Below are 27,839 nucleotides of genomic sequence, written 5' to 3' on the forward strand. Positions count from 1 at the left end.
TGCAGAGTGAACAGGTTCACATGTTTCAACCGCTTCAGTAGATCATAAACATCCTACAAATCCAGAGCTCTGGTGCACTAGATTGAAGATGATACAAAACCTATATAAAACTGTATGTATATATATAGCTGTACTGATAACATAATTTAGCCTGTTTGTTCACAAGCTCTTCAGTCGTTTGTAAGTGAAAGGCCAGCACAGAGCCATTTCTGAGAACTCTCTGAGATTAAATCTTTGCATCCTGATAGCATCTCTTCTGACCACTTACAGTTTGGTGATCCTCTTCTAACCTCTGATATTATATTAGAGTCAAGCAATGGCTAATTTGTGAATTTATTATTGTTGAACAGGAAGGCAATGACCAAAAATGCATTGCAAGTCTGTTTGAAAGTATAGAAGAAAATTACAAAATGCAACTAGTTATGCATAGTTAAGATAGCAAAATAAATACACTTTTAAAAAGGAGTAAACTCTCTATATATCTTTTGTTGTTGACGTCAAGGCCCGAAAGTCCAATCAAACTCTACAGTTTTTAGGTTCAAATCTATCTGTAATTTGATAGGAGTTCACCAAATTACACAATGACCTCAAAGTCAAACACCATGAACAAAACTTGTTCTAATAAATAATAAAATCTAATAATAAATCTTTTTAATTTACAAATCTAGTCCCCGGTTTCACAAGCCTAGTCCCAGACTAAAATGCATGTTTGAGCTGTTTTAACTGAAAGCAATTTGCACTAACATGTTTTGAAATTGGTCAGTGCCATTGTTTTGTCTCAAGATGCACACCAGTAATGGTCACACTTTAGATTAGGGTCCAATTTACACTATTAACTTACTTTGACTTTTGCCTCAAACTTGTAATTACTGCTCATTAATAGTTAGTAAGGTAGTTGTTAATTAAGTGGGTAGGATTAAGGATACAGAATATGTTAACAGAATAAGGCATTAATAAGTGCTTTATAAGTACTAATAAACAGCCAATATCCTAGTAATAAGCAACTAGTTAGAAGTGAGAATTGGAAATATACATATATATATATTCTGTTTAGTAACAGAAGGGTACGCTTAGAAAAGATGGGGACTAAACCAAACATTACAATGCAAACAAGTGATAGTGTCTTCTGAGGATGGGATGCTACTCAAGTTAACCGATGTCTGGGACACCATCTTTAAGGGACAGTTCACTCTAACAAATATCATTTAATATATCATCATTTACTCACCCTCATGTCATTCCAAACCTGTGTTTTGGGGAAATTTCTAACACAGGGTCTTATAAACAAGCCTGCAAAGATGTGTGGTTGTGACTTTATTCGATCTCATGAATACGACTTGACAGAGAACATCAGGGTTTTTCGCGTTGCATGATAATTTCCGTATGTGCATGAGATCTGCTGGTGTAATTTCCCTGATTTTGCATTAGTGTGAGCATGAAAAGTGCTGGCCCCAGAAACACTCCTCAGTGAGCCATCCAGCTTGACCCCTATTAAAGGGCTGTCAGTTGAAGAGCAGATGGTACCCACTCTCTGTCTCACAGTAGCGAGGGGGGGTGGCCATGGCAACCGAGATATAATGGCTACCCTTCAAGTGGCAGAATCGCTTGTTCTAATTTGTTAAGTACCACTTCAGTGAATTTGATTTAATCACTACGTTCAGGTCTTAACACAACTGACATCAAATAAAACATTGCAGGTGTCCATGTAAGACAGTAAATCTGATCCCCTGGTCTTAGTTCTTATGCCTATTAACTAATTGAACACAGGAATACACCAAATTCAGACACTCACGAATATAAAAATATAAATGTACCCAAGATGGTCCTGTTTAATTTACATCAAATAGTACCATGCATAATACTAAATACCTAAACATAAGGTTGTACTTATTTAATAATTTAATTGAATAATTTAATAATTAAGACAAGAGAAATCAATGGACTTTTATGAGACAAAAACCCCAGCAGCATCAGATTTTAAGAAAGAACTTTTTGCGGTAGAGCAGGTAGGCAATGAAGACCCAAAGTGCGGTACCCCATATGTTCTGGAAAAGCTTCTCCCAGTGACTGTCCTGGAAATGCATCTCCCAGCTGAAGGGGAAGTAAAAGCCCAGCAGAGAGTGGCCAACATAGACAAATATGGAGTTCATCCCTGTAAAAAAAAAAAAAAAAAAAAGCACAGTAAGCATTTCTGGATTGGATTGGCTTATAAAACATTGCTTTAAACAAGTGAATTCTCGTACCAGGATAAATGAAAGGTTGGCCGCCCCACCATTCCTTAATGTCAATGACAAAATACATCACACCCAGCAGCAAAAAGGACAAGCAGCCCATGCAGGTCACAAATGACAGGGACCTGAAGACAGATGTTGTACGATCTGAACCATTTGATAAGACAGAGATTTAAAACATAGAGTGCAGACAAATATCTTTAAGGCATTTCGATCCACAAATAAGCTCCGAAAGATATGCATAAAGGACCAGAGGTGCATTGCACTATTGAAAAACTTTGCACAACTTTTCTTGTAACAACGAAGACAACACAGTGCAGAATTGGGGACTAAATAATGGATGGACGCATAGTAGTTTCTGCGCTTAAGGTAAGCCAATAAGAAACATAAGCATCTAAAGTGAAGCCTTGGCACCTGCTCAGTACAACCATGTCAATAAGTCATGTGGCTCTGTGTTCCTAAGTGCCAGGATGCTCGATGGAATTTTATCTAATGTAAAATGGCTGCATCCCAGAGCATCGTTTATGTCAGCTGAAGCCGAGCCAAAAAAGACTCTTGGCTGGGAGTTAATTACTTTTAGGGATGAAGACAGACATACTCAGGGGCTCAATAAGCAGGCATGATGAACTGTCCATAAAAATTCAAGCAGGTATATGCCTGTACTCAAACATGTACAGTAGCAGGGTCACAGAGACAGAGCACATACAGCAAAGGCAAGATAAGGTCATATTTAATGTAAAAACTATAATGCAAGTATCATATGCAAAAGTTAATCTGCGTTTTTGCCTGGTTTCCTAGTTGAAACATCCTTAAAACAGTGTTATTGTTAACTAAAACTATTAAAATATTTTTCGTTAATTGAAATAAAGGTGAAGTAAAATACAATAATAAAAGAAATATATTTCAAACATGTAAAAGGAAAAAATAAAATTAGTTTAAGTTCTAAGTTTTAAGTAACTAAAACTAAAATAAAAAATAAAAGCTTAAACCTCACAAGATCCTTTTTGCATACACTGTAAAATAGATCAACAACAGTATGAATGTGTTTTGAACATGTTTCTGTTACATACCATTATTTATCCTGAGGTATTAGGTGACAAATAATTTAATGTGCACCGCTCTGAAGATGTAGGGCTGACCTCATCCTGCTCAATTTCCCAACAGGCGGATGAGATAAGCCAGATTCTGGCAAGATATATGGTTGGGAAAATAAAACTGCTCACTCTCTCTTGGCTGTAAAGAAGAGTGATCTAGTTGGACAGTGGATGTATCACCCGCTGCGTCTCACTCCTGTGCCAGTGGGGTGATTATTTACAGGACGTTCTGTCGTTAGAGGTAAGTAAACGCGCGTTTTAGCAGCCTCTGATTTGTGCCTGCTGGAGTATCATCCCTTTTTTTGTGGATTGAGAAGTGGCTGGATTTAGAGGGTTAGGAAGCACTTACCAAAGGTTTTTATTGACAGGTATAAATCCTTCGTCTCTTGTGCACTTAGAAAGGATGGCTGCAGAGATTCCCTGAGGATCAGAATAAAACATTTCAAATCAATGCAGACCTGTAAAGCAAGCATTATCAGACAACCCAAATGCAGCACCGCCATGAAGAATCAAGCAGATTAGCTGACACTCCCGCGAGGTGAAGCCCCTCAAACTAACACACGAAACACAGATCCATCTCCTCATGCCTACAGCAAAACTCTCAGTCATTGCACGTTTTTCACGTTTATTTCGTTACATTGCTTTATATTCCCAGTTTTACCCCCTAAAGGCATCTGAAAAAGTAAATGATTTTCTTCCACAGTATTTTTGTCTTGTTTTCCAATTGAAGTATCTAAACATTCTTAAATCAGGATACATTAACTTGAGAAGCAAAATTACATATCAGGTCTTGTTTTCTGAAAACAATGATCAAAATTAAGTGACTTTACGCTTAAAACAAGAACAAATATCTGCAATGGGGTTAGACTACGATTTTTCTTATTAGCAGATATTTGTTTCGTGTTTTAAACATAAATCAATCTTTTTTTTTTCTTCATGGTAGCATTTTAGTTTAGGGTCCAATTCTCACTATGAAATAGTTGCTTATTAGCATGCATGTTATAGGATATTGGCTGCTTATTAGTACTTATGAAGCATGACATATTCTACATCCCTAATCCCTAAACTTAACAACTACCGTACTAACTATTAATAAGCAGTAATTAGGAGTTTATTGAGGCAAGAGTCACAGTTAGTTAATAGTGAGAATTGGATCCTAATCTAAAGTGTGACCGACTTAATATCTTAAGTAATTTTGCTTCTCAAGTAAAAGTATCTTGAGTTAAATATCTTAGATATTTCTACTGGAAAACAAGACAAAAATACTGAGGAAGACTTTTTTTTTTTTCAGTAAAAGTATCATTATTAAAAAAGGCTCATTTAAAGAAAATCTTGTGCTTTTGTGAGGACAGACAGTTCAGCATCCAAACCTGCTTGTTAGGAGGATATCCATCATTTGTATAGATGACAGAATCAATGGTGTGGAAATAGCCTGGCTGGCTCTAGATTGAGTCTCCAGGCTATGCAGGCAGGATGTGGGACAATCATTGCTATGTGGGCCAATCGCTCAATTTTAATCTCAAACTGCGGAGTTGTGATCGTTGAACTTTAATTAAATCAGGGGCCTTGTTTATTGGGATGCCGAAGCACAAACAGCTTCAAATCATCCCACAATCTGACAAAGGATTCATGCAAACTGCGACAAGACAACCCCTCTCTCCCTAAACGTGCACCGTTTTATGACTCTTGATATGGTGGGAGGTAATTTTTGTTTAACTAGGATAACGTGTGTGAAGAGCACATTAACAGCACAAGAGGCTGTTCTGCTTAAAACATTCTCAGACCTCAGAGCTCTCCAGAGATGTCAATGATAATTGATTGTTTGCTTGTGTTATGCAGTGTTTATCGCGAAGCATGAAGCCTGTAACGGTCTTGTTGGTCGCCTGAATACTTAGTTATATGCTCTGTGGTCAAATCCATAATAATCCAAAATAATCTATATTTTGACTGACGTCAGAGTAGGAAAAAGTTGAGAGGAAAAGAATAAAACAGACACTTGACAGCATACAGAAATAAGGAATCTTTCCCAACAGCTAAGATTGCTATTCTGTGTATCTAAAAACATGATAAACGTATCACAAAATCTGAAAAAATAAAATAAAAAACAGATTTAAATATTATGCCTGTGCTATATTATACACAAACCATTTTTGTGTTGCACAATCGGAGGCTGAGGCAGTGTGTGAACAGAGGTGGCATAATTTTTTGCCTTTGGCTAGTTTATTTTATCATGCTGCTCCTCTAGGTAAAGTGAAATAGATCTCTGTTCATTTATTTCAGCACCTCGAGCAGTGTGGCCCCATAATGCTGGCCAATATGATTCAACATACAGCTATAATGGCCCGATTTGTCATAGGGCTTGGGAATAATGAAATTTAAAATACTGGGATCAGACATCTGCGTACTGTGGATCTGGGTTCACAACAAGCACACCATCGCAATATACTTCACTGTGAGAAGAGGAAGGGATGTGTGATTAGGGTACAAACTAAATAAATGTATATGCAAATGAAAGAACAAAGACAAAACAAGTTACCAATGGGTTAAGAAAAATAAAATGCTAACCTAATAGAATATACAATATATATATAAAAAAAATCTATATGTTTCAAATCAAAATGACTGTTTTCAAACAGGTTTCCCAAACAGGTTTCCTCTGTCTCTCATTAGTCGGATTAACAGAAAGCCCCGCTCCCAATTCACACCATTGTATGAGCCAGTGTTGCTGTTGGGCAAGTCAAACAAACAGAGTAATGTTTTGAAAGTGCCAAAGTGTTCATACTTTTCCAGAAAGTCAACCTACAAATGGCTCATAGTTGTCTCTACATATTAAACTCGGATAAGCATTTTAACACCAAAATAATTACATAACAAAAAGCTCCCTAGGAAACATTAAAGTAGTGCTAGAAGGATATATATATATAAACAAAAACTTTAGACAGACTTAGAGGCTTTTGCATGTGAAGTCTTCATATATATATATATATATATATATATATATATATACAGGGTGGGGCATTTATATGGATACACCGTAATAACATGGGAATGGTTGGTGATATTAAAGTCCTGTTTGTGGCACATTAGTATATGTGAGGGGGCAAACTCCTCAAGATGGGTGGTGACCATCACATACACTAATGTGCCACAAACAGGACTTTAATATCACCAACCATTCCCATGTTATTACGGTGTATCCATATAAATGGCCCACCCTGTACATACATATATATATATATATATATATATATATATATATATATATATATATATATATATATAAGCCTCTAAGTCCGTCTAAAGTTTTTGTTGAATATTAACATTTTTAGCAGGCTCCTATGAATAGGTTTCTACCCAAGTACCGGTATTTCTGAATGGGCTGAGACTGGGATTTAGTGAGTTTGAAGTGAAAGTATTTGATGACCGTATATGCGGAGAGAAATCATTCAATATTATTTTCTCATTTTTGACAGAGGTGGCTTTTGCATTGGAGGTCTTCATATATATCTATATATACAAATACAACATTTGTCTGTCATAAATGAATAAATAATGAATTGAATTGCATCATAAATGAATTGCATTCATTAAACAGATGTCGTATGAAAGGGACATAAATGACCCATCTTCAAATCTTTAGTCCTAGTAAGTAAAAACAAATGAGATGCAATATTCTTGTGCATACTAATAATAAGCCAATGGCAAACAAAGCAATTGCTGAGAAATTAAGGTCATTTGCCCCCGTCATCCACAGCTTTATGTCTTGAGTTTGCCAGACAAAACCCCTCCATCAGCACCTGTTGTCTCTAGAGAGGGCATTCCAGCAGCTCTGCCTCCAGAAGTCCAAAACAAAACACAGCAGCAAGGTCTTTCATGGAAAAGAATCCTGCAAACTCCCTTTTTGTGTAGATCCTCTGATCAACATATGCTGCGTTGTGCAGAAACACGATTCTCCTATAATAACCTTGAATAAATGACTACACAGTTCGCTTTAGATTAAATGTGCCATATAACTTGAGCTTGCTTAACTTGTCATGCTCATTAAAACTAGAAAAATACAGAGTGGAAATGCAGAGAGGGTAAATTCACCCCACATGGTGTAATCAAAAAACTTTTCTGCAAGGGACGGGCAGCAGTAAGTGACCAGTGCTGCTTTCTTTGCCCCTGAAAAACATTTCTAGGAGCACATGGATATATCCCCTGAGACGGGGGTTTAAACATCCTCATGCACTTCCCACCCAGCCCAGCTTCTGCTCCTTTTGTCTGTGGGACCACCCAAATGGAGCACTTAACCCGCAAATCTGCCAGCCTATCACTATCGTCATCTCAATCTAAAATCTAATCACTTTTTGGTTTCACCAGTGCAAATCTCCGCGCCAACCTAGCAGAGGTCATAGTTTAGTTTAAATCTTATGTTCTGCTGAGACTGACTTTACATGTTTGGGGTCCCAGAGACAATGCTGATGATTAAAGAATTATTCATTTCAAAATTAACTTCCAAACATCATACATTATACACTTTAAAATTTGGGGTTGGTAAGATTTTTTGTTTTATTCAGCAAGGATGCATTTAACATTAAAACATACTAACCCCAAATTTTTGAACGGCAGTGTACAGTAACAATTTTCATGCAGGACATCTACATTTTTTTCATTAGATTAACAAACGTCATTAAGTATAAACATGATTCTTTAATGCCTATATGTTTTTAAAGTTATTAAACATGATATAAAACAGTTTTTTTTTCTTTCTGTCGTGCATGTTGAACCAAAGAACCAGTGGAAATTAATATGCAATAATAGCGGTAAAAAAAAAAAAAAACATCCGTGAGCCGAACAAGCCATCCGGTTCAGTCCCGAGAGGGGTGTGATAGCAATCTCTGCCTTGGAATTCATTCAGTGCATATATACACATATCATATGACGTCCACCTATTTCATAAACTGTCTACAACTACAAGCAATATAACACTTACAGAGAGGGCTTTGCTGCATTGCGCAATTATTGCTGTTGAAGTCTGCTTTTTTAAATTTCTCATATAAGTGTGTGTGTGTGTATGCGTATGCACGTACCAGGATTAGGGCCCAAATCAGGAATCGTGCCAGGATCCCTTTATTCATTTTACGAAAAAACAGAAGAATCTTTCCAGCCTGTGGAGACAAAAACAAAGATTATTTCCAACGTTAGACTTAATACTTTTTTAGTATAGCAAAAATATGTGTATTAGGCTAGCACTTTAGGCCAAATAGGTCATAATCCTCTAAGCAAACTAAAATAATTAATAGCAAATAGACTGCTGGACAATAATGCCTATTATACTACTGATATCATGTTAGGACAGAGAGAGAGGATGTGAGCGGTGGTTGTGGCCCTGAAAAAGAGCTCAAGTTTCAACGCTCCCTGCGCAGCCATGCACGGCTGTGAAGTTGGCTGCGCTCGCTGATTAATTCGGTGATGACGAATGAACCTCAGCCGAGGACGCTGGAGCGGACGGACACAGACGGAGAGGCCGACACCTGCCGTGTTCTCAAAGACATGTTGATTGACGGGCTTGGCGCTAACTGTTTTTTGCCTCCGCCCACAGGGATTTCAGCAATGCAACTGAGTTTGCACGGCTAGTTCTCACCGGTCACCGGGGCACTGTCACCATCAAAGGGTGAGAAACTTTTCTGACCTTTGCCAGAGACGCACACATCTGTCCACAACAGCAAGGACCAGTGAGGTAGAACAGCTGTTTGTCTAAGAGTGTTGCCAGAAAATCCAGTTCAATATTATAGATTTGTCATTGCTAGTTGAACTAAAAGTGAAATTCATCAATGAGTCAAGAAGAGAAAATGCTGAACAAGCCAATGATCTATAGTCTGTCAAATACACGGTTTGGATAAGTCACATGTTGGGCTTTGGATTAGGTTTGGGTTTTCTTTCTCATTTGTCACTGGTTCACTATTGTTCAGTTGTCTTTGGTGCATGTCCTGGAATAAGTGGATTTATTTTTATTCAATTTATTTACAATTTTGGACTTATACAGCTAGATCTGAACCCTGAATTTGATTGGACAGCATTCCAAGTGTTTTGCAGTTTTTGTTTGTATCACTCCAATTGTTGTGGCATTCCGGACAAGCTGTTAGGTTGCATTCGGAACTACTTTTGCTGAACTATTTAGAACAATTAAACAAAAAAAAATTGTCCATATAGTACCTAAAATGAAAATGACTTAATATTAACTTCTTGTTTATATAACTATTCTTGCTTATAGCAATATCACAATTGCTCATTTGAAATAGTTTAAATACTGTACTATATATTAAATTACCTGCATGCCAAAGAATCCCATGACTATGGAATTAATTGTACCCAGAACACCCTCTGGATCGAAGGGCTCTGTTGTATGATACAAGACCTAAACAGAGAAAGTTGTAAATAAAGGCAAAACAGTACCTGAGAACAGAATTTATACATATTGCATTTACTGTAATCCCAACAATACCAATTTAATTGCCATTTTAATCATTTTAACTAGCTGTACTTCCACTTAAACAAGTGAACAATTAGCTGGTCATTATCGCAAAATAACCTCCACGTGAATCTTACAACATGTCTACTCGTTACGTATGTCAATAAATGGACATATTGATTTGCAAAACCATGGATTGATACAAGAGACACAAAACACAGTGTAGGAGATTGGTTGCAGTACAACTATAATTTTTAGATCTAATTATGCACAAAAAATTTCCACACAAACCCACTGGCCAGTCACAATCAAGGATTAAGTTTCAGATATTTAATGCATTGAACTGGTTAAAGATGATCAGTATGTGATTCTTACCTTGCATGTTGGATACCAGAAGATATTGTCTTTAAATAACCACCGGTCTATATACGCGGCTGCTCCTCCTGTGCAATTGGGGTATAAACCATCATCTCCAATACCACCAGCTCCTAAATATCCACTAGGAAAGGAAACATAACACAATATACACTAAAGTTCAAAAGTTTGGGGTTTGGGGATATTCTAATAAAGGAAGTCTCTTAAGCTCACAGAGGCTGCATTTATTTGATCAAAAATACTATTGTGAATAATATTGCGAAATATATTATAACTGTTTCCTATTTTTAATTTTCAGCAGGCATTACTCCAGTCTTCAGTGTCACACGGTCCTTCAGAAATCCTTCAGGATTTTTTGATACATAGACAGTTCAAAAGAACAGCATTTATTTTAAAGATAACTTTTTTAACGTCTTTACGTTTGATCATTATATTGTATCCCAATATATTGACCCCAAACTTTAGAATGTTAGTATATGATTTCCTTCTCATCAAATGAATATATAACAGAAATGTAAAATAATTTCTCATTCTCCAGCACTGTTCATAGCACATATTGTTCCAAAAAATCATGACAGAGCAAAGATGACAGAGCAAGATAAATCAAATGTTTATTTGAGGAGTCTTTGGTTTAATTATTTAGATGGAAGTGTGTTTGGAGGTAGCAAAATTTGAATGCTGCATTGTGCTGCAACACAAGGACAATAATTGTGAGGTCAAAATGTTTTTTATTCAGGCAGAATTATCGGTGCTCTGCATGTGATCGTCAATGTCATGCAGGGTCAGACACATTGAAAAAAAATCTTGAAGGAGAGGAGAAGGAGGACATAAATGGAAGGTTGAGCGGATTCAGGGAGAAAAACTGAGAGAGGCAGAGAAAGGATGATGAATCCTTTCTCTCTGCCTCCTTTTAGTGCACATGACAGACTGAGATTGGCTAATTATGCCCTCTGAAGCGGCCGCCAAACACTCATAAATCACAGATCTCATAAGAGCCGCACAATACGGGCTTGTACGGCACAAACCCTTGAGCATTCAAAGACTCACGAACACAACAGCACACAAATGACCATATTGCGATGCATATATATGCGCATTCTTGATGTAAATGTCCAACATTACCTCCGTCCTACATATATTCTCAGCGGCACGCTTCTGTAATAATGCTAACATATATGTCACCCAAGGAATTAGCTTGATGTATGAATGACATTATTATTATGTTAATAAAGGGATGAACTGCAGTTAATTCTAGCTTGACAGACACATTACACATTAATGCACAGGATTTATATTCCATATCACAGTGTTTGTATTGTTCAGTGCGATAGTTCATCATAATTCATCACAAAGCCTGACGCTAATATGAACTCACGTGGGGCAATTTGGAACAGGTAGTAAGAAAGTGAGACACAGCCACATGGTCTCCAGCAATACAATGATGAGCCATTCAGGCCAGTATAAAACCACATCTTGAATGGGGCTCCACCAGTTATGCTGAGGAGAACATGCAGAAAACATACAGGGTTAGAAATCATTCAGTCTTACACGTTATAATACTCAACAGTCATAAGCTGATATAAAAAAATCATTGTCAACACACTGACTTCATTTTACTGTAACCTCTGGAAATTAATCATTATTTCAGAACAAGTGTCTTCCTGTACAGATGTCTGATCTGAGAGAAATGTGAGCCATAGAGTTTAACCCACCTCCCTCAAGGGAATCTCTCTGTGGGGAGAGAAAGTCTGCATCACTGCCAGAACAAAATAGGTGAAACCCAAACGCTGGAGCACTCCGGGTATCCGTAGCCAGGACCAGGATACTAACAAATTTAGGCGCACACACACATATAAACATACAAGATTACAATTACAGACTATTGATGGAAAAACACTCCAATATGATGTATTTTTAATAGGTTTGCATTTAATAGGAGTCAGCAAGCAAGTCAATGGTGGGCTTGTGTGTCTGTAGTAGCTGTACAAGTGATTTTCCTATTAAGTTTGAATCATTCTTTGGATTCAACTCTGTCAAATATCAGATTTTACAGGAATATACTTTATTCAGACCTTTGCTGTAAAATCAGTGCAGGCTTGTTCATTTTCTGTCGTAATTCAAATCATTGAAAAATACACTGCATTGTGGGATAATACAGTAGGTCAATTAGTGCAAACTCAATTATGACATGCAATTAAACAAAATTTGAAATTAAAAGAAATTTTGAACAAATGAGTAACCAAAAGTGACAAAGAAAGAGTAAAGTAAAAAATAACAATTGGAGAATTTATTCAAGTGAAAGCACTCTTCCACTTCCACTTTTATTCAGCAAGGATGCTTTAAATATATCAAAAGTGACAGTTAAGACATTAATAATGATTAATAATGACATTAAGAAATGCTGTTCTTTTGAACTTTAAATAATCAGTCCTGAAAGACAAAAATATTAAGCAGCACAACATTTTTAACATTGATAATAATGAGAAATGTGTCTTGAGCACCAAATCAGCCTATTAAAATGATTTCTGGAGGATCATGATGTGACACTGTAATGATGCTGAAAATTCAGCTTTGTCATCACAGGATTAAATTACATTTTAAAATATTAAATATCAAAAATAAAAAAAAGTGATTTAATAGTTAGTTATTTAAATTATAAGAATATTTTACAACACTACTGGTTTTACTGTATTTTTGATCAAATAAATCCAGCCTTGGTAAATTTTCTTTCAAAAAATCGTAGCTATCCCAAACATAGCTGTATATTTACACACATACATTTCCTGATCAGTTCATTAAATCCCAATATATAACTGTCATTTAATTATCCTGTAGAACTACTGTGTATCCTATACAGTGAATATACAGCAAGGAACTTTACTGTACATCTAAACCCTGAACACTTAAACAAGGTGGTGTATTATTTTTCACTGAAGAAAAGATTTATGTTTATAACACAGACTAATGATGGGTATGCTGACACAGACCCAGGATGAGGTGAGAAGTCTTTCACTGCAGGAGAGTAGAGGTGTGATCTACCCTGCCGGAGACTAATAATGCTTATCTGAAGAGATTCTGGCGGGGAGGGTGATGTGAGGGAGCGATATAGAGCGAGAGATTGATGGTAATCTGCACATTAGTTAATTGAAAACCTCTTTGTGGCACATACGAAGGGCCACAAGAAACAATATAATACTGATCATTGATCTAACAAATCAAATCAAAAACGGAAACACTCCACCTCTGCACATAGAGACAGGAAGTGGTTCGGTGACTAATGGTATCTGTCAATTAAAACCCATATACACACACTTTCTAGAGCAAATCTGCTCTGCTCTGCTTTATCAATCAAAGAATTCAGGAATTTTGCTAAAAGATCCGTTTTACAATCAACAATGTAATGATTTAAATCTGTTTACCTGTAAACTATGAAATTATGGAACGAAAGAAAAGGGTAAACTATGCAAAACTGGGACTGTTTTGGTAGATAAAACCATTAATGCACATCTTTCCATGATTACGCTTCTTTAAATTAAGTTCCAAGGATGATAATGGCTTCAGAGGCCAAGCAGAGACAGACTGACTAAAATCTTCAACGGTGCCATGTTTAAATAGATCATTACGTCAAATGATTTTCAATGAATTGTAATACATTTTGTTGCATTTGAATGCAGGTATATTGTGGGAAAATGGTTTCTAAACATCATTCTGAGTGATTCACAGGCTGAGGTAATTTCTGCAGTTTAGGGCAAAAGCTGTAATTGCATTACATGAAGTTCCATAAAATCCACTGTGCAGCTGGCATGATGAAACCCTATCTGTGATAATTGACCATTAACGGCAAGCTTGTTTTTGCTCTGCGCACCTCTGTTCAACGGGCCCAGATATTATGATTGCCACTGGATCACTGGAAAGTATCACAATATTTTTGTTAACTTAGTTACACATCCATCTTGGCAGACAGCTAATACTGCTTTGGCTAATGTATGAGCACTGCTCTGTACTGACCTGTCAGACAGTCCTCCCTGCCCTCCTTGCTTAACCCCGACAGACCTAATGTGCTGCTCTGAGGCCCCGGATTAGACATTTTGGCTTCTTTTCTTCCATCATTAACAGAGGCTAATGGACTTCATTTGTAAAACGAGGATTTGGTGACTTAGATATGTAACGCTTTCGTATTACGTGAGGAAAAGTTCACAGTCAGATTGAAAGGTGCAGGTCACTCTTTGTTTGGTATCAGTCACTGCCACCCAGAATAGAACAGCAGTAATGAGATTTCTTGCTTTCTATTGTGCTATGATAAATCCAATGCAATACAAGAAGATGCATCATGTCAACTCAAACTTTGTGCATGTGCACCATTGACTTTTTTGGACTTTCAAAGCAACTTACAAAACAAAACAATATATATATATTAATTTAGTAATTGAAAATGAAACAAATTTCTCACACAAAATGAAAAATATGCTCAAAACAGCATCACTGGCAGATCAGATGCAGCTTGTTAGGTCAGGATTTAAACCTAAATACCCTTTCCTTCTAAACAAAAACTGTAGCACTGTTCCATCTGACATTTATATAAAAACTATTAAGCAGTTAAACATGTTTTATCTGTCCTAAGGCACCAAGTGAACCAATGTCCCTAGTGTCCCTCAAAAATAAAATAAAATGAATACACTTCACAATAAGGTCCCATTAGTTATAGTTAATGCATTAATTAACATTAACTATATGAGCAAAATATTTGTTAAAGCATTTATTAATCCTTGTTAGTGTTAGCTAATAAAAATGCAACTTAATAGTTATTTCAGGTTAGCGAAGTTTTTCATTGTTAGTACATGTTAACTAATGTTAACAAATGGAATCTTATTGTAAAGTGTTACCAATAAAATAAAATAACAACTGTTGTAGAGGAAGACTGAAAAATAATGTATGTAAAGCCTACTCACAAAATCCATCTCTTGGGCTGTAGTTCATGAAGCAGAACCCGATGAGTATCAGGACGATGGTTCTCCAAGTAACCTTGCGAAGAAGCTGTAGCCATGAAACACCTCTTCTATGCATCGAGTTGAATGCTAGCACTACAGAAGTACCTATGATGAACACAAACCTTGCCAAAGGATTAAAGACAGTATTATTGTCACATCCAGAAACATACTGTGTCATTTCACCATTGGGCATCACTACTGATATGTCTGCATTTGGGATATTTGCCCTGGTTGATGCAAAATTTAAAGCAGTTCTGTTTTACTGATTTTTGTATGTCAAAAAACACTGAAGGAATAAGTGGTAGATTGAGTATGCACAGATTTCTATGAACCATCTTTGTCCTTAAACATTTCCATAACAAATAAACCCACAATTTTGTCATCATTTACTCACCCTCAGTAACCAAACAGTTGTGGGGCACCATTAACTTCCATAGTATTTGTTTTTCCTACTATGGAAGTCAATGGGGACCAGAAACTGTTTAGCTACCCATATCCTTCAAAATATCTTATTTTGTGTTCAACAGAAGAAAGAAATTCATACAGGTTTTGAACAACTCTAGGGTGAGTAAATGATTACAGAATATTCATTTTTGGGTGAACTATCCCTTTAATGCTGATGCTGCATTACTCTGCCTTTTTTGAAGAAGTAAATGGGTATTACAAGCTTCATACTCTCAGAGAAAGAAAGATTTAATGGCATAGTCAAAGCAATATAAATGGTACTGGGTTGGAAAAGCCTTAAATCTGAATGGTTTTGAAGGGAGATCCAAACTGTTGGACTGAAGTCCCACTCTTTTCCATATTAATCTCCAAAATGGAAAGTAATAATTCTCCATCGATTTGTTAAGTACATGCTGGCAGCTCACCAAGGCATCACAAGATCAGCTACTGTGAGACCTGTAACGTACATGGAAAAAGACATTCACGCATGAAAACCACACACTTCTGTTGCATGTCTGTCTACAGTTGTTGGAAAGTTGGCTGTTTGATTGACACGTAGTAAATGCATAATTAAATTGCTGAATGACTGACAAAATAAGTTTTATCCATATAATCACACTTAATTGTAAACAAATGGTGTCATTTAGAGCATACTACCTGATGATAAAAGATTATGTGCCCTTAAAAACATTGCTTTCTCATTATTTTTCGATTTTCAGACAGCAATGATTTATAAATGCTCACACAGCCATGACAGAGGAGGCCTCACAGTAATATGAAAATCCATCTGCTTTCCCTTATGATCAATACAATTCTGCTGATATGATGAAGAGGCCATTATGATCCTTAAATTGAGTTCATCTGTGAATACTCCAGGAGATGTGCTTCGTAATAGACCCCCATTAAAATTTAACATGCAACCCCTTCTCATCTGCGTCTTTTGAGGATGTTAATCCAAACGACATGCTGTAGATTTGAAGTATACATTTCATGCAGTATGAAGGTGCAATAAAGCACTTTAAATGTAAGTATTTGATATCAGTGGGTCTTTGGTAGTCTGTGAAGGTTTATGATGTATTGCCTTTCATTTCATATTGGAAGCCCTTAATTAGTGGTATTTATTTATATAAATAAAAAAAACATTTAATATCTTAGAACACATAAGTGTGTATTGCAAGCTCTGTTCCAGCCAAAAAAAGAAAGAAAAAAGAAAACCAAGCTACAAGGGTTGAACATGTTAAATGTTAAAATGAAGCATTTAAGAGTCAAATAATTTTTTTAGTCAACAAATTACAAGCCTGCTCAACAAAGAAGTACTTTTGCTCATTGAGTGAATGATTCTTGGTTCACTGGCTCAATAATACAGATGAATTAGTTCACGAATCGGACATCACAGCTCAGAAACACAAGAAGTTGATATCTGACAAAACTGCCTATAGATGCACACAAAGTGTTCCTGATTTTTGTCACATTTGCAGTCAGTTTAGTTGCAATATGGAGCCCTGTATAGAGTAACAATTAGAAAGCTCATCATAGATCATTATGTAACCTATCAGCAAGATAACCCACCATTCCATGGTGCATGTTGGAAGAACCAGTAACCACCTCCTCCATAGTTCACAAATACCATGACCGTCAGGGAGAATCTGTTAACACAAACGACACTGAAAATAGAATACAGAGTACAGAAAGGCTATTATCCAAAAAGAATATTAAGCAAATATTAAGTCTATTAATGTTTCATATTGTTAATGATCAGAATTCAACAAAGGCAGTCAGAGGCCTTTTGGCATCTCATAAGTTATAACCTACAACACTACCATTCACAAGTTTGGGGTCAGTAATATTTCGTTTTAACAAAATTTCTAGTTTTAATTAGTGAGGACGCATTTAATTGATCAAAAGTGGCAAATAAAGAAATGTATAATGTTTCAAAAGATTTCTATTTCAAATAAATTGTTTATTTTATCAAATAATTCTGAAAAAATGTACTATGGTTTCCACAAAAATTCTAAGTAGCAGAACCATTTTAACATTGATAATATTAAGAAATATTTCTTGAGCAGTGTCTTAACTCATCATATTAGGATGATTTCTGAAGGATCATGTGACACTGAAGACTGCAGTAATGGCTGATGAACCATCATCAGTAAATTACATTTAAAATATTAAATAATATAATAGAAAACAGTTATTTCAATGGTCATTATATTTCTCAAGATATGTTTACTGTATTTCTGATCAAATAAATGCAGCCTTAGTGAGCATAAGAGACTGACTCCAAAGTTTCAAACTGTATACAAACAAACATATCTTTATAAAATATCCTCCGATCCCTCAACTCTCACTTGTACATTTGAGGTAGTAAACTGTATCAGTATTATGGATCATAAGGCAAGCGGGTTTAGCATTTGTTTTATATATCAAAGACGAAATGCTGTGTAAGGTAATGCAACCTAAGCATTATGAATCACTCAGGAAATGAACGGTTGTCCTCTGAATTGCCCCACCCAGAAGTGCTGACTAAAGCCATCGGATGTAATTTATTGTAGACGTGTAACTTAGAGCAACGAAGCCAAGCTGCAACTTATTGTGCATGATGGAACACTACATTGAATTAGCAGCAGCAGGAGATGTTTTTTATTGCATGTTTGCACTACGCAGCATAAAATATACCTGTGGACACAAAATTGATTTTGGTGATCAAACTCAGAGGTAACCCCTCAGCTATTAAACTGACAACACGTAAATCATGGTGTTGAAGTGTGTTCTCTATGGTTTCTCAGTATAAGAACATACTGAGAAACCAAAGCACCGTATAGACCTTCAGATAAACTTCACTCTATCTAAACGATCTACATTTTTCCTCACCAAATTCAATTAGCAGATCAGAACAGAGACCAGAGACATTACTGCTCCTTTTAGGCCTAACCTGCTGATACAAGATTTTAATCACATGCCATCCTCTAAAGAGCACTATTAAAGTAAGCATGCCTTTGTCTTTCTTGTCTCTCTCTCTTTCACACACACTTTCTCTTTCTCGCACACACACTTTGCGACTGCATCCATTAGTATCCATAGTAACAAAGACAAAGGTTAAGTCATTTTCAAGATGAGACTACAGCACAATGTTTGCTATATAGCATGTTATAGCCAATCATTTTAATTAAAAAACCCTCAGTGTTAGGGAGGCGTTCAATCTTCTAAAAAAAAAAGCCTTCTAGTGGACATTAAATATTTTATAGCTTCCTTTGTCTTTATGTCATAACCTGAATGTAATCTAAAAACTGCAGCGGACAGTAAAACAATGTTGTGTTTTTGTGTTGCCTCTCATTATCAATTGTTGTTAACCATAGTAAAAAACTAGTAACTCCCAGTGTATATTTGTCATTGTCATTTTATCCCAGAGCTATAGCTCTTTGTAATCCCTGAATGGGCACATTTGTGATTTATATATTTACTGCATTTCTCACAGTAAAAAAGCCTGAGATATCAAATAAAACTAGTACAGGTAAAACATAATTGTGAAAAATGATTGCAACAGGAGTATACGATTTACATTCAAATTACATAGTAAATGCCAAACATCAAAAACAAAACTAAACCCGTTATTAAAAGTAAGGAGTTTCCTGCTTAGGAAAGTATTGGGTATATTTAACTAATTGGGAACATTTTGTTGTGGGTACATTTGCTGTTAGTGTAACTTATCATTACAAAACCACCAACCTCAATTTGTAATCACAAATATGAGGAAACTGGCTGCAGGCTTTTGGCTGGCGAGATTAAAAACCAGATCCTTTTAAAAAAATTAAAATGCAAACAAAGTCTACACTTATACTATATATCATGTCGATGGCATCTGATGAATTGAGGGCGCTGTTCTTCAGCTCTGAGGAAAAACGTAGCCTCAACAATTTCACCAGGGCGGTGGGCAGATGACAGATGCTTCTGTCTTCAGTGAAAAGTTTTGACTCACTGCTGGACAGGCAATATTTCATGTTATACAGCAAGGGAGTTGCAACACTACGGGCTTTCTCTGGGTTGATATTCTCACAGAGAGCCAAAGACATCTACCGACATTATTAAGTTTCACGTATAGCCAAATCAGGGATCCCATGTGTACTTTGCACAGTGTTGATTTTGTTTTGGATCTGCAATAACTGCAAAGCTCTTGTGAAATATCATGCATTTGTTGCAGAATCCAATATTACCTCGACATCATGAATCAACAGGCCTGACAAGCCAGCTGTGATGTCATCCTCTGAGTCTATATGTATGAGATGATGTCTATATCATATTCAAATTCAGCACTAGTTCCAGATTACAGAATACGTAGGCTGAAATGAAGGAAACGGTGAAACAAAGAACCAGTCTCCAGCCACACTGATAAAACCATTAGGCTTAACAAGGAAATGGACTGTTTCATATACAAGAGCAAAAGCAGGTGTAGACTGAGTGGAACATCTGTTTTTATCAGCACTACGGTTTACAAGGAATATTATGAATATGAATGGAACATTTCTGAAAAGGTTCACATAAAAAGGTGGGGGAAATATCATGGTGACGGGCAATTCTAAGAACCATAAAAGCTTACTGTCATTCTTACTGTCATTGATAGTACAAATTGCCACTGCTGATTGCTATCTGAAAAGCACTTTTGCAACACACATGGATTATCCATTACACAAATCTCAATCTGGAAAGTCATATCCTCCCCAGCTCCAGATCTACAGCCTGCTGAATATGTGCTGATATGATGCCTGTATTATTACATCAATTACTGGGATGTGAGAGGTCAAAGCCACAGCAGCTTCCTGTTTCGGGAGAGGCGTGCTTATGTGTTTGCCCCCAAGCCACTATCAAGCCCTGCTGGGCTTCCCGATTAAATCACATCACCCTTGCTCAACAGCAATCCACTGTTCCCCACCATAGAAGCAAAAGATATTAGAGACGATGCCTAGAGCGACTACAAGAAACAATGGCTGGAGTGAGTGTATGTCCAGCATGTGACCCCTTGCAATCTCCTTAGTCTCACAATACATTCTCTGAGTGAATGCGGCCATCAAGTTAATGACAACTGATAAATAAAGTTCATGGAATTGAGAGAGTTGAACAAAATTAAGTTGTTACCGTTTTAGTCCAAACAAATGAAAATTTTTTTTTTTTGGCACATACCCTCGAAATGTGTCCAGTGACTTCAGTCTGGATGACTTTGGTTTGCTTTTGTCCACACAATGTTCATTATTTGCCTCCTCCTAAAATAAGGAAAACAACCAATTCAGTATGAATTTTAAGACACAGGTTTTACCTAAGATTTATAAATGAGCCTTTATATCTTTTTTTTTTTTTTTTACTTGATTAGCACGAAAACAATTTAAGCTAAGAATGTTTCAGTTAGAAAATTCTATAATATACTTTATATACTGTACAATATATATATATTTTAAACATACTTTAAAAATATATATATTATACAATAAAATGGGATTAAGTTAGACTAGAATGCATGTTTGAGCTGTTTTAACTGAAAACAATTTGCACTGACATATCTTAAATTTGTCACTGCATGTTTAGTCTCAAGATGCACACCAGTAATGTTTTTTCCTCTAATAGATACTTAAATGCCCTATCTTAATCTAAGCCCTGTCTGTGAAACCGGGCCATAATGTAATATATATATATATTTGTTGATGAGGAGAGGTGAGAGTCCAAGTGCAGCAACAGTTTATTAAAAACACAAACCAAGATAATCCAGACAGGGGAAATCAGAGGAAACACCTCCAAAACGCTTGAAGAAACCTTCCTGCAAAGCTGCAGTACTGTGAAAAGTTTTAGACACTTGTGTAAAAATGCTGTAAAGTGAGGATGCTTAAAAAAATAATGTCCAAAATAGATCTTAATTATTAAGTAACTTCTATTAACAAAATCAAATAAATATTTGGTGTGACCACCCTTTGCATTTAAAACAGCTTTTGTCCTAGGTAAACGTGCACATAGTTTTTCAGGTAACTTTGCAAGTAGGCTTCTTCAAGCATTCTTCTGGATTTAATCTGTCTCTGTTTTTTCTGTTTCTTTATGTAATCACAGACGGACTCGATGATGGCGAGATCAGATCTCTGTGTGGATCATACCGGCTGTTGTCAGACTCCTCCTTTGCATATAAAAATCTTACTGGATTATTACAATTAATGGCAACAAGAATGTTTGGAAATGTAAACTGATGTTTCCTACTGACACACTACAACAAAATATATACAGTAGAAATACTGGAAATAACTGGAAATAATAATTTCGCACAGTACCATGTATATACTGTATATATAAACAATAATAGCATACATATTTTTAAGACAATGCTGCACAGAACTAATAGAATAATGATTATAATTGGTGTCAAATGAGGAAAATAAGATTTTCTGGAAATAAAAATTTTAAATCAGTAGTGGCTTTGCCCATGTTTGGGTAGCGTGAGCAGCCTCAAGCATGTTTGGAGAGCATGAATAGTTTCTCTCATTTCCAAAGGAAGATGTTCCCATTCACCATATGGTCTTGCGATGGCAGTGAGATCCATCAGAAAGAAATTAGCATTACCCTCTTCCTGCTCTGGCTCTCCAAACAACTGCATGATAGGCCGCAGACAAAGCTAATCAAACTTTCAGACCAGGACAATCAAGCAATACCACAGAAAATTAAACTATATCCACTACAAGGCTCCATAGACATCTCTATGAGCCATTTTCATTTTAGATGTGATCATCCTGGAAATTGCAGATTAGGACTGTTATGAACTAACCATAAACAAATTCACAGTGTTTGACGCATAACATATGTTCCTATTGTATGATGCATGAACCGTTTTGCCCTAACCATTTCCATGGAGTTTTGAGACCTGTGACAGCAGATTCGATTCTTTAGCCTCTGTGTACAGCTGCATCTGTAGAGGTATAAAACATTCATGTGAATTCAACTTAAACAAATGTTGTGTTTAAACATAAAAAAAAAAAACTGTTTACATATACACTGCCATTCAAAATTCAGAAATATTTTTTTGTGTTTGAAAGAAGTCTCTTATGCTCACCAAATCTGCATTTATTTGATCAAATGATGCAACGGATGCTATAGGTCACATGATAATAACAACATGGCGGATATATTACATTCGAATTTCATTTATACTACACACTTTCATATTATAGAACTTTTTTTTTTTTGGTTGCAAAGTAAATTAATAAAAAAAAAACTAAATGTAGTACCTACTATACAGCATGCGATTTTGGACGCAGTATGATACCTTTTTTAGGATTTTGTAACATTTGTAAAATTATAAATGTCTTTATTGATCAATTTAATGCATTGTTGCTGAATAAAAGTAATAATTTCTAAAACACAAATCCTACTTAACCCAAAGTTTTGAATGGTAGTGTAAATACTCGAATTTTAAAGACAAAAACAGATAATATTGTTACCTAAGTATACAAGGCAAAGAGGCCCAAAATACAGTGACAGAAGCCAGAATCAAGAATGCCGCCAACAGCGCTAAAGAATCAATATCAAACACATAAGAGCAAAGGTTAAACACACTTTTTCTGCTGTTTCTGCAGTTATTGTGAGGGGAACTTGTTTTTAATGTTTAGCAATAAGGATCCTGTGAATGTTCCTTGCAGAAAGTAAGTAGTCTGTTAGAGTAATTAAAAGTAAAGGGTTAAAAACATGTTCAGTTTATACGATTTTCTCAGCCTTTGCTCTGAACAGCCTCTGTCACCCATGCTACGCCACAAGGGAGCTCTCAAGAATCCAGCAGTGTCCTTTTATGTAATCTGAAACCAGTCTATAGGCGTACAATCAATCTATGAAACCCTAGCCTTGGGTCTCCAATAATGCCATGTACTGAGGCAATATTTTCACAGTGCATGATAGAATGGATCATATTGGCTGCCAGAGGCCGTCCTCCATGATACTGGTCGCTTAGAGGAAGGTGTAAAACAGGAAGCAAGAATGTGTCATATTCCAAGTATTAGGAAGCTACAGACGTTTTTATTGAGTTTGTGTATACTGCAAGATAAAACTGAAAATCATACTGAAGTGAGATCAGGAGCATCTGATGTACAGGGTGGGCCATTTATATGGATACATTAAAGTCCTGTTTGTTGCACATTAGTGTATGTGATGGTCACCACCCATCTTGAGGAGTTTGCCCCCTCACATATACTAATGTGCCACAAACAGGACTTTAATATCACCAACCATTCCCATGTTATTACGGTGTATCCATATAAATGGCCCACCCTGTACTTTTCCACTTTCCATAAAACCAGACTGAGTTCAACATTGTTGCATAATGCTTACGTAAGGTCTAAATTGGAAGCCCACCGTTTATCATCTTTTACAGTCAAAACATGGACAACAAAGAATATAATGGCTAATCAAATGGACACGTTACACCCGGTGATCTCAAGCGATCACTGTTTGGTGGAACAGTGGAGGCCTTTTGCGGAAAAACAAACAAAGAAAGCACCAGTTGATCAAAGTGTGAATACACTTGATGACATGAGGGGAAACAGTGAAGCTGTGATGATACTATAGTGACGACTGAGTTCAGGAGCCTGGACAAACTGGCCCTGAGATAAATAAACACGCCGTGTAGTGTACATCTAACACTCTGCCCACTTGAGAGTACTTTTAAACATGTCATGTTTGTCATGCCACAAATGTCCTTCAACTTGAGACACAAAAGAAAAATACAGAAAACAAACTAACATCTTAAAACAGGTACTTTAATTTAGTTTATATGTAAGTTCAGGGCTGTCAAAGTTATAATTGTATTTAAATATAATTTGATATTATTATTATTATTTTGAGATTATATAAATATATATATATTAAGAAGGCGGTCATCAAAAAGTTTGAAAACCTTGCTGTAATCAAGAGCTACCAAGCCTCCTTTGTAATACAATCAATGCTGATCATCACTGTCTAATAATCCTCAGTAAATTACTTTTAGTAGTACTTTTTTTTTTTACACTAATTGCTTAAGTTGAGAATCAGCAACACTTAAATTTACTCTAATTTGCACAGTTCAGTCTAAATGTTAATTAGTATCTAAGGTTAAGCAGGCCAATTACTACATTTTTGTATAATTTACTGCCTGTATTCATCATAGACCCAAGATTGAGGTCAGAGGTTCAATTTTTCAGGCCAAGATGGGCTTAAAATAGTGTCACTCTGGGTGGTGCAATTCATTTGATAACAGCAGGTTTTTTTTTTTTTTTTTTTTGTTCAGTGTCCACTAATCAGTTCTTCTTAACATCTGCTGATCACTAGCACCATCACTTACGTTGTAAGAGCCCTTTGGAGCTGGAGTGTAATCACCAACCAGTCCGGCTAATGGAAGCTCATCATACAGCCGGGAGTTTAGTCACACTGGCCATATATCTGACAGATAATGGCTACTTGCCCTTAAAAGTCTGATCTACAACATAATCTGCACTATTGCAAAGTAGACTGTACATTATAGAGCGTGGTGCTTTCAAAACCCCATTATGCTTTAATCCTTCACGCTCCTCTAATGTATTTCCCACAATGCTCCCCTCCCGGGGCATCTTCCAAAACAAACATGGCAGAAAAGCTTTTCTTTGAGCTGTTTTTTTTTTTTCCCTCTTTTTTCTTTTTTTTTCAAGAAATTAGTAGTTCATCGGATCAATACAGTCTCAACTGACTCCTGGGATATGAGGGAGGCACTTCCCTGCTGAACTTTGGAGCACAATACATGTCTTTTGGTGACTTATTTAATGTTGTTAATTACACTGTATGTATACTTACGCAGGTATGCATTATTCGGTCTCCTATCCACATTGAGAGAACAGGTTACATCATTTAGCAAGCTAGGCTGCCTCATCCAGAGAGAATAATGGCCAGCTTCCTCAAATGTCTGACTCAGACTAGGGAGGAGAAATAATGTCATCAACATGTAATAAAACACTGATCCATCCATCACATCCTTATAGTCATGACGACGGTTATTGAATTTTTTATGTTTTGTTTAAAAAGCTTTCCTCTTTTGAAATGTTATTTACATTTTCTGTTACACATCATCACCAGAATTTTCAAATGTATGAATTTGATGTTTTCTTGTTAACCACAAATTGTTTGCTGACTGATGTAAGTAGCCCGTCATGTAAATGTTTACCTTAAGTAGTCCAAAAATCAACTTTGTCTTTATATTTATTAAAGTCAAAATGATTTATATGGTTTATCACCAATATTTTAGTATTTTCTGATTGTATTGTATATATAAATGCCTCTTTGTAGCAGCATGGAGCGGAATTATAACAAACAATGACATACAAGAGGCTGAAGGGGGCCATCTAGAGGGCAACAGAGAAAACTGCAACTTTTGAACCCATTTCACCTTTTTCATCCCCCAAAATGTGCACTATAAGCCTTTATTGATCGACCTGGGAATGACATAGTGGCCAGCATGTTCTTTAGGGGAGAAGGTAAATCGATAATGGCTCTGTCTGGAAAGGGACCTCGGTATCGATCTTAAAGAAGCCCAGGACTTGACTTCAGCCACAGTGTGGGAGAGATACTGTGACTTGTCTTATGAAATCAGACACCCTCGACAACTCGTTTGAAAATGGCCCAAAACTTGATGGCTGTTTGAGGCCCAGGTTGTTTGTAAAAATGACTACGTTTTCCTGCTGGAAACATCCCAGCTAGGGTCTGTTAAAGGACCACAAGCTTGGATGTCTTAATGGTCTTTTTCATCATTATTTCAGTGTCAACTTGTTAACCCCAAAATGCAGTGCGATCAATGCACAGTGAGTAATTCTCCAAAAGGCAGCACTAAAGCCAGGTCACATTCAAACACATGGTCATAAATAGTCTCACTGACTGCAAATGCAATTGGCTGCTATTGGGGCTATATATCTAGCCTATATATCTGACCTTACTATATGTAAGGTCCTTCTGTGCCAATTTAAAAAATAATATCTTAATATTCAGGATGATGTTAAATAATACATTCACCTTAATGTTGAGGTGTAGCTCAAGGTGATTCTTACCCGCACAGAGTGCTGTTTCCATCCACAGGTGCGATTCTTAGAGTCAGTGTGAATTGTGTGCTCACCACCACAGAAATATTAAGACCATTCCCAACTGTGGCAAGGGGCTGATAAAGACACTATAGAAGACGTAGATATCTGTTATTTAACATTTATTTAATATAAGCCATTTTGACACTTCAAGCAGGCTCTACAGGTTAGTATGGGAAATTACATAAAGGTTTATATTGCTCACAAAACTCAACCTGTATTGTGAATGGAACAAATTTATTTATATTTCTGTCTTCTTTTTGGTACAAAAATGCTTGAAACACTCATAAGTCACAAAAAAGAAAATCAAACAACTTTGAAGTACCTTATAACAGTAATCTGAGGTGTAGTAAACACTAATGTTGTATGGAAGTTCATTATGGAATATTAGCAATGCCTCATCCATTTTCAGCTTGTAAACTAAAAAAAAAAGGACAGAGGCACTGAGATTGCAGTATCTTAACAATACAATGAATAGACTTATTTCATGAATGCACATTTTAAACAACTTGAATCTCATAATTATGACCTACCTTTATGACGTATTTCACACATCCCTGCTGAGAGAAGAGTAAAAAAGAAAACATTCAAGATATTGATTATCTTCATTGTCGAATCCAAATCTGCTGTATTTCTTGTTCTTTTTGTGCAAATGAAAATAAAAGGAAGCTCAAAGATCACTGTACATGTGATTACAGTGATCTTTGAGATGTGTTGGGAGTTTTATTACCAGAAGGCACCACAAGATTGACGGAAGATATGAAGGTTAAAGGGATAGATAACCCAAAAATGAAAATACTGTCAAAAATTACTCATCATCATGTCATTCCAAACCCGTAAAACTTTTGTTGATCTTTGGAAAACAAATGACGATATTTTTGATGAAATCTGAGAGATTTCTGTCCCTCCAGACAGCTAGACAACTACCACTTTGGCGCTTCGAAAAGTTCATAAAGAGATCGTAAAACTAATACATATGAATTGAGCGATTTGGTACAAATTTTCTTAAGAGACTCAATCGCTTTATATGATGAACAGATTTAATTTAGGATTTTATTCACATATAAACACTGATCAGCGAACACAAACAAAAGCTCAAACGAACCTGCTTGACGCGCGAGAACAAACCTCATTGGTTCTTGCGGAAACTCAAACATGCT

At 36.2% G+C, this 27,839-nt stretch overlaps 1 protein-coding gene across 1 annotated transcript; it reads right to left on the reverse strand.

Moving 5' to 3' along the window:
* Positions 1-1,799: 1,799 nt before the first annotated feature.
* LOC311279521 (heparan-alpha-glucosaminide N-acetyltransferase) lies at positions 1,800-27,305 on the reverse strand. The gene is made up of 18 exons (XM_084391092.1): positions 27,213-27,305; positions 27,005-27,099; positions 26,650-26,768; positions 25,406-25,524; positions 23,053-23,122; positions 22,454-22,520; positions 20,762-20,841; positions 17,156-17,232; positions 16,012-16,042; positions 15,104-15,264; positions 11,867-11,979; positions 11,530-11,651; positions 10,155-10,278; positions 9,639-9,725; positions 8,398-8,475; positions 3,675-3,745; positions 2,244-2,356; positions 1,800-2,152 (listed from the first exon to the last, which is right to left on the reverse strand). The coding sequence occupies exons 1-18, from the start codon at positions 27,286-27,288 to the stop codon at positions 1,971-1,973; spliced, it is 1,785 nt and encodes a 594-aa protein (XP_084247218.1). The 5' UTR covers positions 27,289-27,305; the 3' UTR covers positions 1,800-1,970.
* Positions 27,306-27,839: the final 534 nt, after the last annotated feature.

This window comes from Rutilus rutilus (genome assembly GCF_951802725.1).
Source record: "Rutilus rutilus genome assembly, chromosome: 20".
NCBI classification, from domain to species: Eukaryota; Metazoa; Chordata; class Actinopteri; order Cypriniformes; family Leuciscidae; genus Rutilus; species Rutilus rutilus.

Excerpts from the sequence above, each read along its gene's own strand:
- LOC311279521 (XM_084391092.1), bottom strand. The coding sequence starts at position 27,288 with ATGAAGATAATCAATATCTTGAATGTTTTCTTTTTTACTCTTCTCTCA. Across the intron at positions 27,100-27,212 it reads GTGTGAAATACGTCATAAAG|TTTACAAGCTGAAAATGGAT; the intron begins GTAGGTCATAAT and ends TTTTTTTTTTAG. Across the intron at positions 2,153-2,243 it reads CCAACCTTTCATTTATCCTG|GGATGAACTCCATATTTGTC; the intron begins GTACGAGAATTC and ends TTTTTTTTACAG.